The sequence below is a fragment of the Onychomys torridus genome, chromosome 9 (genome assembly GCF_903995425.1).
Source record: "Onychomys torridus chromosome 9, mOncTor1.1, whole genome shotgun sequence".
Taxonomy (NCBI): Eukaryota; Metazoa; Chordata; class Mammalia; order Rodentia; family Cricetidae; genus Onychomys; species Onychomys torridus.
Window position 1 is genome coordinate 5,744,874 of NC_050451.1, and position 12,572 is coordinate 5,757,445.

The following is a 12,572-nucleotide window of genomic DNA, read 5'->3' on the forward strand; positions in this document are numbered from 1 at the left end:
TAGTCACAAAACAAAACAAGGTCATAATTCAAAGCATTTACCAAATACATTGGTGGGCACAGTGGGTATACAAGTTGCAGCAACAGGCTGCAGACATTATCTCATGATATTTTAGCTGTGGGGTTGTGGAAGCTAATGGTCTGTTAATATACTCCAAAGGTTGTACAAAATAGCTGAAAAGATGTTAGGTCAGACAGGGAAGTTAGCAATGGATGACTATCAAGAGGACTAACAATAACCCAAGATAATTTGGGCTCTGGAGCTGAACATTACAAGCATGAAATTCAAATCAACCAATCAGCCATGCAGAATCTTTCATATGGGTGTGGCCTTTTCTGGGAACTTCAGTTTACAGCACCACTGAATAGCAGAAAGGGTCCCATCACAGAGGAGCACAGCCAACTGCAGAGAGAGAAAGGCAGCACCCTGCTTGACCTCAGTGCTCCTCATCCTAATCAGTATGGCCTCATGCCTTTCAGAAGGACCTAATTGTGCTGGCTAGTTTTATTTCAACTTGACACAAGCTGTAGTTATCCGAGAAAGGGTGGGGGGACCTCAATTGAGGAAATGCCTAGAGAAAATCTGGTTGTAAGCAGACAAGCCTGTAGGGCATTTCCTTAATTAGTGGTTGATGGGGAAGGGCCCAGCCCATTGTGTGTGATGTCATCCCTGGGCTGGTGGTCCTGAGTTCCTTCAATGATGACTAGGGATGTGGAAGCATAAGCCACATAAACCCTTTCCCCCCCAAGGTGTTTTTGGTCATGGTGTTTCATCACAGCAATAGTGACCCTAACTAAGACACTAATGTTTGGTTTTCTCTGAACTTTGTGCACTGAAGTACTACTGATTGGGTTATTATTAACTTCATTAAAAGCATTTGTAAGTACTTTCTTCTTGGTTTTGCTACTAATCTGTTTTTATATTTCACCTCCTTGTTGCTGTGCTTGCCTAATTGTATGTGTGTGTGTGTGTGTGTGTGTGTGTGTGTGTGTGTATGTGTGTGTGTGTGCGCGCGCGCGCGCGCGCGCTGTGGCATGCGTGTGGAGGTCAGAGGATAACTTGTCTCTCTCTATGTGGGTTCCAGGGCTTGAACTAAGGTTATCAGCCTTGGTGCCCAGAGCCTGGATTCACCAAGTCTGCTTATCAGCCCACTATAGTGAGTTTCTTGTTGTTTTTGTTTTTTTGAGATGAAGTCTTTCTATATAACCCTGGCTGTCCTGGAACTTGCTAGAGATTAGGCTGGCCTCAAACTCACCTCTACCATCTGAGTGCTGGCATTAGAAGTGTGTGCCATCATGCCTGGCACTACCTTGCATCTAGATACAGAGTCTCTCACTGAACCTAGAGTTTACTGATTTGGCTAGACTGGTGTCTTAGTTAGGGGTTTCTATTACTGTGAAGAGACACCATGACCACAGCAACTCTTATAAAGGAAAACATTTAACTGGGACTCGCTTACAGTTCAGAGATTTAGCCCATTATCATCATGGAGGGAAGCATGTTGACATGCAGGTAGACATGATGCTGGAGAAGGAGCTGAGAGTTCTACATCTGAATCTGCAGGCATCAGGAAGAGAGAGTGGCACTGGACCTGGCTTGAGCATTTGAAACCCCAAAGCCCACCCCCAGTGACACATTTCCCCCAACAAGGCCACACCTACTCCAACAAGGCCACACCTCCTAATGCTACTCTTTAAGTGGTCACATATATGAGCCTATGGGGGCCAATATTATTCAAACCACCACAACTGGCTTGTTGGACATGCTTCTAGAAACCTTTTGTCTCTGCACCCCACCCAACCCCCAAGTGCCCAGGGTTGAGGTTATAGATGTGAGCATCCACATTTAGCTTTCACACGGGCACTGGAGATATAACTCAGGTTCTCACGCTTGTGCAGCAAGCACTTTGCCCACTGAACCATGTTCCCAGCCCCTAACCCATGTGTTTTCAATGCTGATTTTATTCTGGAATATAAAATTTTACTTTTGTATATTGATCTTATGTAAGCTACCTTGATCTTATTTGCTGTTTTTGATAATGTATTTGTAGGTCCTTTTGGGTCATCTGTGTAAACAGTAACATAGCTTGCAAACAGTTACAGCTGTATTTCCTTCATTGAACCTTTCCTTTTTTCTTCTTTTTATCGTATGTCACTGGCTAGAAACTCTACCACAAAGATGAAAGAAAGTTATTATATATATTTTCTCTTTATTCTGAACTTGAGATGTTATCCTCTAATCTTAATTTTTCCTCTTTGATTCCATAGCTGTAGCCTTACATGGGACAGTTCTGTTTCCAGGGAGGACCGGCTTTTATATGTAAATTACTGTAACTCTTGTTTGTGGATAACAACTTGATTTGTCCTATTACCCAAGTATTATCCACATTCCAGTTTGTGGAAATAAATGGAAAGTCACACTTCTGAAGATAATAAGGCTATACTACTTAAAAAATTTTTTAACAAAGTTATATTTTCCACAGGTTCAAAATATTATCAGTAATAGAGATAGAAATAAAAGACCAAGTATGTGAGAAAACAGGACTCCATAGATTTTGTTTGCATGACCAAATCTCATTCTTTATTTTATATCAAAAAAAGAAATGCAACCCAACCCCTCTCAGCTTTCTGGAGGTGGAGTTAGGAGGATCAGATCAATTCCTCCTCAACCTAGATAACAGGTTCAAGGCTGGCCTGGGCTACTAGAGGCCCTGTGGTCACAAAAACAAACAAAAGAAAAAAAAGAGAGAGAGAAAAGGAAGAGGAAAGGGAACTGTGACTCCAATGGAGTTGTTTTGTATCATTGTTCATTTGCTTTTCATTGGAGAAATGCAATATTGTTTAGTATTTTTTTTTCTAATCCAAACTAATGCGTGATGGGGCACCTTGAAGACTCAGTCAGGAAGTATGGGTTCTTAAACTCTGGTCTCCTAGGTTACAAATTTTCTCTGTTCCGAAATAACAATTTTCATGTCCCATTTTTGAACATTAATTCTTTTTAAAGTGTATCTTTTAAAATTCATAGGCCAGTGCCTATACTCCCAGAGAAGTTTCTTGATTCTAGCATTTGGCCAATTTTTATTAAAAACAAACTGACAACAAAAACATCATCATGAATGTTTTGCCATTGGATACTGTTTGTACATAATTTAAATACAAAGTGTCAACCTAAATCTTGGGTAGCCCTGACAAGGGTCAAAGTTACTCTAAGTAGGCATAAGTTTAAGTTACACTATGGAGCTGTCTAGAGGCTTTAATCTGTTCTATCTTAATATTTTTAGTGTCAGTAGCAACATAGGAAACCAATAGGTCAGACCCAATTAATGTTCTTTCTTTTAGGGGCACTGGGGAAATATAGCTCTGTTGGGAAAGTACTTGGAATGTAAGTCTGAGGACCAGTGTGCACTTACAATTCCAGCACAGGGAAGATAGAGACAGGAGGGTCTGTCCAGAGTCTAGAGACTAAGAGGGTCGCCAGCCATCTTAGTCTAATGAGTGAGATTCAGGTCCCTCCAGTGAGAAACATGCATATATACACATACAAATATATATTAAGAGCTTCTTTTGTTCTTATCTGTAAGAACTTAGATCTCAAATAAAGATATGATCTACAGCCATCCCAGACTAAACCCACCCAATCTCATCTGAGAGAAAGGTACCCCAAAATATGAAGCTCTTTTTAGAAGATTTTCACTAGGCCTCTATGGGACTGGAACAATGTCTTAGCAGTTAAGAGTGAGTACTGCCCTTACAGAAGACCCAAGTTTAGTTCCCAGCATCCACATGGGACAGCGTGATCCCAGCCTTTGTGAGCACCTGAAACTCATATGCATATACACCTATACAAACATATCGCTCTGTGTAAATAAAGTTCTGATTGGCCAGTGGCCAGGCAGGAAGTATAGGCGGGACAAGAGAGAAGAAAGAGAATTCTGGGATGGAGAAGGCTGGGGAGAGACACCGCCAGCCGCCACCATGAGAAGCAACATGTAGAGACACTGGTAAGCCACACGCCATGTGGCAAAGTATAGATTAACAGAAATGGGTTAATTTAAGATAGTAGATAACAAGCAGCCTGCCACGGTCATACAGTTTATAAGCAATATAAGTTTCTGTGTGCTTACTTGGTTGGGTCTGAGCGACTGTGGGACTGGCGGGTAAGAGAGATTTGTCCTGACTGGGCCAGGCAGAAAAACTCTAACTACACATGTACACACATAATTAAAAACAAATCTAAAAACGAAAAGCGTCTGTCCAATTTTTTTTTTTTTTTTAATTTTTTTTTGATTTTTGAGACAGGGTTTCTCTGTGTAGTTTCGGTTTCTATCCTAGATCTCACTCTGTAGACCAGGCTGTCCTCGAACTCATAGAGATCCGCCTGGCTCTGCCTCCCAAGTGCTGGGATTAAAGGTGTGTGCCACTACCAGCTGGCTTCCTCTGTCCTATTTTTATGTCTAAAATTATATTTTCTCCAAATAAGATACTTATTTTATGAAGGGAGTGAAATTTTTAAATTTTTTTAAGACTAGAAACTTGATTCAAATAAAGTAGACAGTTTGGGTAAGCTAAGAGTCATAACAAATAATGTGATTAATGTGAGGATGTAATATCACCCTCATTTGTACTTTTATTAAAACCCAAATCGTCAGGAGGTGGTGGTGCACACCTTTAATCCCAGCACTCACGAGGCAGAGGCAGGTGGATCTCTGTGAGTTCGAGGCCAGCCTGGTCTACAGAGCTAGTCCAGGACAGGCTCCAAAGCTACAGAGAAACCCTGTCTCGAAAAACCAAAAAACCAAACAAAACCAAAACCAAAACAAACAAACAAACAAAAAAACCAAACCATCACTATCTCTCTCATTTAGAAAAAAATAGACTAAAGAATGATTTTTTCTTCAAATAGTTGAAATATGAGAGGATTTAGGAAACATGCTATAAGAGAGAAGTTAGTAGAGATGTGAGAGGAGCATTGGGTCCCATTGTGCCCAGCTGAGGTCCTCCGCTACAGATCCGAAGTAGTGGAGATAAGCCTCACTGAGGCTCCCTGAGGTTCACGTGGGTATGCCCACAGGACAAGCTGGCGCAAGTCTGAGAAACACAAGCCTAAGCTTTGTCTCTTGGAGTTTTGCAACACAAGAGGGGGTGGAAGTGGCTGTTGTGTCTCTTTTTACTGTGGCTGAACAGAATCTTCAATCTGGTATCTTTTTCAAAGTCCCTGTAACCAATTCTGGACTTTTAGCTATCATTTGAAAAATTCCTTACAATGCCTCATGCAGTCATTCCGTTTTGATAGGATGCCCAGCAATATTTTATAAGGAGATAAATTGATGTTTTCTGCATGACATAAATCTTCTTAGACTGAAGAGCCAAAGGCAGCCTCATTGGCTAAGGAAGCTGAGGCTGTGGTTGATTTTGACAATTTCTTTCCATGTCACTTGTTTAACAACTTATCCAGAGGACTGGTGATCGTAGGCACAATGAAAATTCTGCATAGTTGGTCAACTTTTAGATTGAAGTGTTTGTCCATAAATATAAGTTCCATGATTGTTTAACAAGAATGCTTCCAAAAGGAATAATTTTTTTCTAACATATTTTTCCTTCCTACTGACAAGGTGGTGGCTTTCTGAGAAGAAAAGACTTTATCCCAATAGGAAACTAAACTATTCCAAACTAGTTTTACCATACTTGTGTATTTTGTTAATCTTTTCAAATAGCCTAATTTTTCTTTCTCTTTCCTTCTCTGTTTTGTTTTCTGTTTCTTTGGTAACTGACTTTGTCTTTAATCTTTTCTCTTCTTCTTTGGGGTCACTGGTTGACTCCTTCTAACTGACTCTAAAACCCTTTACTTTTTATTGTTTTTTCTTTTTAAGACAGGGTCTCATGGTGGTGCTTTGCCTGAACTCACTGTGTAGCCTAGCCTGGCCTTCAACTCCTGATCCTCTTGTCTCAGATTCCTAAGTGCTGGGACTATAGGCACAGGCCACCAGGTCCAGCTTTCCCCTTTTTGTTTCAAAGTTATATTTAGCTCACCAATTCTTTTATCATATCCTTTTCTGGTGTATTTTGAAGTATTATTTGCCTGTGAACATTTTTTGCCATATCCTAAAGGTTTCGACATTAGGTACCTTTGGATGAATTTCGTTCACTTTTTTACAACTTCATACACATATTTCACATGCTTTGATCATATCCCGCACAGCCTCTTCTCCCCCTGAACCCTTTTCCTCCTTTCCAAGGAGTGTACCTCCATCGTTCTTGTTTTTTTGTTTGTTATTGTTTTTACCTCCTGTATTTAATTACAGTTGCCTTCATGAGCATGTATGGGAGATTATTTGCTTGATCAAGAGAAATCTACCAGTGGCTCTACCACGGGGGAATATGACTCCTTCAGCCCCATTAGTCATTAAATTCCTATAGCTCCATGGATCCCCCTCAATTTGTGAAGGAATGTTGATAGGCCCAGTCTTATGAAGGTCTTACGCAGGTAGCCACTGCTGCTGCTATGAATTCATGGGTGCAATAGTTGGCAGCATCTTCCCTGGTTGGCTAGCTTTCACAGTGCCATGTTTAGAAAACAGTATGGCTCTTACATTCTTCCCAAATCCTCTTCCACAATATTCCTTGGAGGAAGTGATACAGTTGTACCATTTACGGCCAAGCACTCAACAGTTACTTCTCTGCATCAACTCCAAACAGAAGCTTCTCTGACCATTTCAGGGAGTGGCACTAACCTATAGGTATAAACACTGGAAGGCAGCCTGGCACCATATCCATTCAGCAAAACAATAGTAGTAGGTTCCCATCTTAGGGTCTATGACCTTCCTAGACATGGTTTGTGACCAGGTTTCTGGTACCAGACATGAATTCCTCCTGTGGAGAGAGCCTCAAATCCAGTAGTAGAGTGATTGGACACTCCCACACCAGCCATGCCACTACTACGTCCATGAGCATGTTTGTCTGAGACAGTTACTGCCTTTTCTCCCCTGCATACTGTAAGTGCACTCCAGCAGTAGGAAAGCTAGGCAGCAGGGAGCACACTTCCCGCTCATTTTCAGCTTGATTTATTGGTCTCCTGAGACCAAATCAAGGGGTGTCTTCAACAACAGAGTCTTATCATCTAGTTTTGGTTGGTAACCAAGAACAATGGCAATGGCCTGTATTTTTTGGGGTGTGTGTGTCTCATAATAAGGTATCCTACACTTGGCCCCAGACATTCTGAAAACAGCATTGCTATGTGGTATCTTTAGCATTGTTTAAGTCTTTTAAAGTTTGTGTTACCTTCTTTTCCTTGACCCAGGAGTTTTAGAATTGTTTATTAGATTCTGGAATAGTCTCAGTCATTTCTCATTGACTAGTGCTTTCCCACATTCTGTCTAACATGTCCCTGTGCTGGTTCTGGTTTTGCCAACTCCACAGAAGCTAGAGTCATTGGGAAGAGGGAGCCTCAGCTGAGGAGTTGCCTCCATCAGATTGGCCTGTGGACAAACAAGTTCATGGGGACATTTTCTGGATTAATAATTCATATAGGAGGGTCTCACCCACTGTGGGTGGTATGACCCCTGGACAGATGGTCCTGAATTGTATAAAAATGCAAACTGAGTAAGCCATGAGAGCAATCCAGTAAGTAGCATCCCTCCCTGATCTGTGCTTCAGTTCCTGCCTCCAGGTTCCTTCCTTGAGTCCCTGCCCTTAACTTCTTTTGGTGATGGACTGTGATGGAGAGGTGTAAGCCAAAGAAATCCTTTCCTTCCTAAGTTGCCTTTGGCCTTGATCTTCATCCCAGCAACAGGAAACAAACTGAGATGCTTTCCCTGTGACTCTTACATGTAAGTCTGAGTTCTGTATTTTGTCTTCCTTCAACAGTGTCTTTAGCAATATTAGACACATCTGTTTATTGGTTTCTCTGAAGTGTCTATTATCTGAAGCTGCTGTGGTACTGGCTCCTCTTCATTTCTCTGCCACTCTCCTGTGGTGCACATCATTTCCTAGCTTTGTATTTCTGACTGTGAGCTCATCTGCAATAGATTGTTTCCCACTGTGGGTGTTTGATGTGTCTAAGGTGGAAAGTGGTTTTATATTGTCTCAGGCCTTATTGTATCAGGCCAATTTGGCCTTTTAAAATGATCATGTAAATTCAGATTTCTCATCTTCACATGGCAAAGTTTGTGGTTTTGATTTCTCATTCATTTCTTCCCTCTACATCTACTACCTTGAGTAGATGACAGGCTTTCTTGGCCTTGTCTGGGGCGGGGAGGGAGCCGATGGGAAGAGTTTTTCTAGTCCTTTTCACAGGATGAAGATGCCTCTGGAAATTGATTTTGTGCTGGACATTAAGTGGTTCTTCCATTCTCCATGGGCTTGTGCATTCTGTCAACCCCAAGGGATGGTGTGCTGGATGGGCCAATGGGGTCTTGGGCTGCCTAGTTTTAAATATCAACTTGTCACCACCTAGAATCACCTGGGAAGGGAGTCTCAGTTGAGGGATTATGTAGATCAGGTCAGCCTGTTGGCTTGTCCTCGGAGTTGCCTTGTCCTCGGAGTTGCCTTGTCCTTGGAGTTGTCTTGACTGTTGGTGAGAAGACTCACCCTGAATGTGAGCAGCACCATTTCATGGACTGCACCCTGAACTGTGTAAGAGTGAAGAAAGCCAGGTGAGCATCAATGGTGCTCAGCAGGGGTCCACGTGCATCTTCTCTGTCTGCTCCTGGCTGTGGATATGGTGCTTAAAGTTCCTGCCTCCTGACTTCTCAGCCATACTGGACTGCAGCCTGGAACTGTAAGCCAAATAAACCCTCCCCTCCTAAAGGGTTGCTCTGGGACAGGGTAATTTCACCACAGCAACAGAAGTGAAGCTAGGACAGACCTGTCATGTGTAAATTTGTAGTTCCTGCTAATTATGGGTGCCCTTCCTTCTGGAATGCACTTATTTCATTTCGTTTCCTTTCTTTCTTTCTTTCTTTCTTTCTTTCTTTCTTTCTTTCTTTCTTTCTTTCTTCCTTCCTTCCTTCCTTCCTTCCTTCCTTTCTTTTTGGGTTTTTCGAGACAGGGTTTCTCTGTGTAGCTTTGTGCCTTTTCCTGGAACTCACTTGGTAGCCCAGGCTCTTTCTTTTTTGAGACAGGCTCTCTTTACATAACTCTGGCTGTCTTGGAACTTGCTTTGTAGACCAGGGTGGCCTAGAACTCACAAAGATCTCCCTGCCTCTGCTTCCCAAGTGCTGGAATTTTTTTTTTTTAATCTTCTGAATGCCAGTACATAGCTTAAATATTTTCCCTTAAGTATGTTTTCATAGTTGCAGGAGCCCCTCTGCATCAACTCAGCCTGCTGTACCACTACTTCTTCAGTAGACACAGAGAGCAGAGACAGAACACTGGGGCCTATGACATAAGGGACAGAGGCAGGAACAGAAATCCCTTCAAGAGATGGAAGGAACTGAGAGAGAGTTGGTTTAGAAAGGTCTGTGTGTCTGATGTGAGGCCAGCTCTTCCCTGGAGGAGCACTGTGCTTACTCTATATATGTAAAGGGATTTTTGAAAGGGAAACTTGGGGAAATAAACACACACACACACACACACACACACACACACACACACACACACAGTGACTAGGATGAACTGACAAGAGAATGGTCACTGATATTTCCCTCTAAGGAGACTGCTGCTCCAGAATAATTTGGAAACTGCTCGTTGCTGTTGTGCCATTCAGAGGGATTCTCCCCGCCACCTTCTCTGGATATTAACATCCACCCAATGGAAAGGAGGCATAATTTTATATTGTCTTTACTTCCTGTTCTCTGTGTTAAATGTATTTTCACATCTGGTTGTTTGAAGGCCATCTGCCATATGTATGATAGATAAGAACAAATCACATTACTTTTATCCTCTTCTTCATGCTGGAATATTCTAAGCCATTATCTCTTTGAAAAGTGGCTTTCCCACATCCTGACTTGTTAACCAGCACACACCAGTGTTCTGTGTCAAAAGCCCTGGGGTTCCCATTTGGAAGAATCTCCATTCTGGCACTATGGATTGCTCACTTGTGGAGAGGTCTTGCAGCCTGGACCAGTGTGACCATGTATTTGTGAGCCTGTAACAAGAATGCTAGATCTTTACATTTTTTTCCTTCTATTTTCAAACTATGGCCATCTCATATCATCTTGTCCCAAACCTCAGAGATAAGTAGTGTTGATCTCAATATTCCCACATTATAGGTAAGGATTCTATGGCCTCGAAAGGCAATAAGGCTCCCCAGGAACCATAACAACTTTAGAGTACCACTGGCTTTGTTAGCCAGGCATCCGGCTTCTGAGCCTGGCAGTTTTATCTCTACTTTATGCTGCCTACACATGTTAGGACAGGCTTACAGGAAGCACCCATCTCTATACTGAGTTCCTGTCAATCAATCAAAATGTCACATGAAACCTATGCCTCTCCTCAATCACAATATGGTCTGCCATATACACTAGCAGAGCTTAGTTTCCTCATTCTTTTCTTTCATGGCCAGTATCTTTTATTTTGGATGCAGAATCTCCTTATGTTGCCCAGGTTGGCTTTAAACTCCTGACTTCATATGATGTTCCAGTGTCACCCTCATATCCTGGTGCTGTCATAGATACAGGCCATTGAGCTGTGAATTTATATCATCTGTCAGCAGGAACAATGACATCATCATCTTTCTTGGCATTACATTTTATTGAATACAGTCTTACAGTCCTTAAATATCTTGAATAGAATACTTTCAATATACTGCTCTTTATTCATACATGTATTTCTTTAAAGCACAGAACTATAAATTAAAATGTACATATTGCCATAAATCTAGAGCTATATTATAAAAATAGAACCCAAACATCAACTTCATATATAATTTGGCAATTTAGCAGTACGATAAGGTGGCCATACTTACGATGCATCATTGCTTCAAACAACTGTCTCATTTTCCATCTCTTTAGGGACACATGGAACAGTCTCTTTTCCCAGGGTCCCCACAGAGCAGCCTGTGGCCATGGCTCAGTGTTGCCTTTGCATAAAGATGAGTACGCTTTGTTCTTGGAGGGGGAAGGCCAGCTTCCAGTCTCTTCCTAAGGGAGGTGGTGTTCCCTCCAGGCAAGGGTCTGCCACTCATGAGTCTTAACACCCTCACAGTGCATGGTTTGATATACCCAATAAATACACTGAATTCCTTTTCTGATAAAGGATTGGTTCTTCCAGATCAGTGTAAATAGTTTACGAGAAAATCACTCAATGCCAGTGGGGTATTATCATCCCAAGCGGGCACCACTGCTCAGCTACCATACAGCCCTTCACCCACAACCCAACCTTTAATCTTCACAGCCCAGAAACTTAATTCCCTCCATTATCAAATGAAGAAACTTGTTTTTTTCTTTCTGAATATCTGGATGAGATTATCTGGACTCAAGGAAGCCTTCTGCAGAAGATGAAAGCAATGTCTTTGAGGGTGTGGGCCACTGCATTTTAATGGAACTTGGGCTATATGTGTGTATGTGAGTGTGTGGAGGGACAGTGGCAGGTAATGATCCAGAGCTAGCCTCTGCCTTCATGACTTATTTGGGTCCATATCATGTGATGAGATGACTCATCCTTTCATTAGGCTGAACTACTATGTGCACCACTGGGTGCTGCTGAGAAAGAAGCATAAATATTAAGTTTTTGAAGATCCTAGAACATGATCCCAGCTCGCCCAGGCTGCTTGCAAGCTAGGCTAGTCTCATTTCTAGTTGTAAAGGCCAGAGGCCACCTTGATAAATAAAGAGGGACTCTTTCTCCTAACATGCCAGCTTTGTGTGATGCCTCCCCACAGAGTCTGTGAGTTGGGCCCATAAGGGATTGGGGAACAACAAAAAGCTGGGGTGGGGGATGGGAGCAGAGCTTGGCAGGGTTTGGCTCCTGCAGGAGATCAGGCTAGCGGCAGGAGTCAAGATTGTTTGCCTTGGTTGGGCCTCTAGCATTTTCCTTTGTTGCTGGTGGCTTGCCCTCAGCAGGCTGCCATGCACCGCAGAGGTCTCTCATGTCAACAAGGCTTGCTCCCACAGCTTCTGCAAACTCCACAGAAGAGGTCTCTTTGCAGCTGTGAAAGCTGGAGATGCAGAAGATGATGGCCTCAGGCTGGGGGTTGTAGCAGGCTCCATATCCATTGGGGACCACAGGGCCATAACAGCAGAACATCTCCATGGTTGTGGGCACCTGGAGAAGAGCATAGGTCAGAAGCAACCTATTCTGACATTCAATCTGGAACATGCTAGACTGCGGTGGGTGAGTCCCTGTGTCCTAAGACCTTCATGGCATTTGTTTCCCTGTCTATCCCTGTCTATCTGGATTTGACCAGATTGGATTGTGTTGGCATGAATGAAAGGGCATGGGTTGAGTAATAAAGACGAGCCCATCAAGGTGCGTGGTGTCGAGAGACCCCAGCCCACTCTCCATTGTGCAATTGGTTCTGCTTGTGGAGCTGGAAGCTCCCAGGGCAACCTGCTGCTCTGGCTTGAGCCAAGACTTTCCTTCACCCAGGGGCCATTTGAGGCACTGTGGCAATCAGGCTAATTTACTAAACGGCAC

General features: G+C 42.7%; 1 protein-coding gene across 1 annotated transcript in view; it reads right to left on the reverse strand.

Annotated features, from left to right (window-relative positions):
* Positions 1-10,702: 10,702 nt before the first annotated feature.
* Positions 10,703-12,572, reverse strand: part of Chat (choline O-acetyltransferase) — a 53,141-nt gene continuing 51,271 nt past the window's right edge. Inside the window, exon 14 of the mRNA XM_036199443.1 lies at positions 10,703-12,200. Within this exon, the coding sequence (XP_036055336.1) occupies positions 11,919-12,200 (282 nt within the window). The 3' untranslated portion in view covers positions 10,703-11,918. The remainder of the gene's footprint in view (positions 12,201-12,572) is intronic.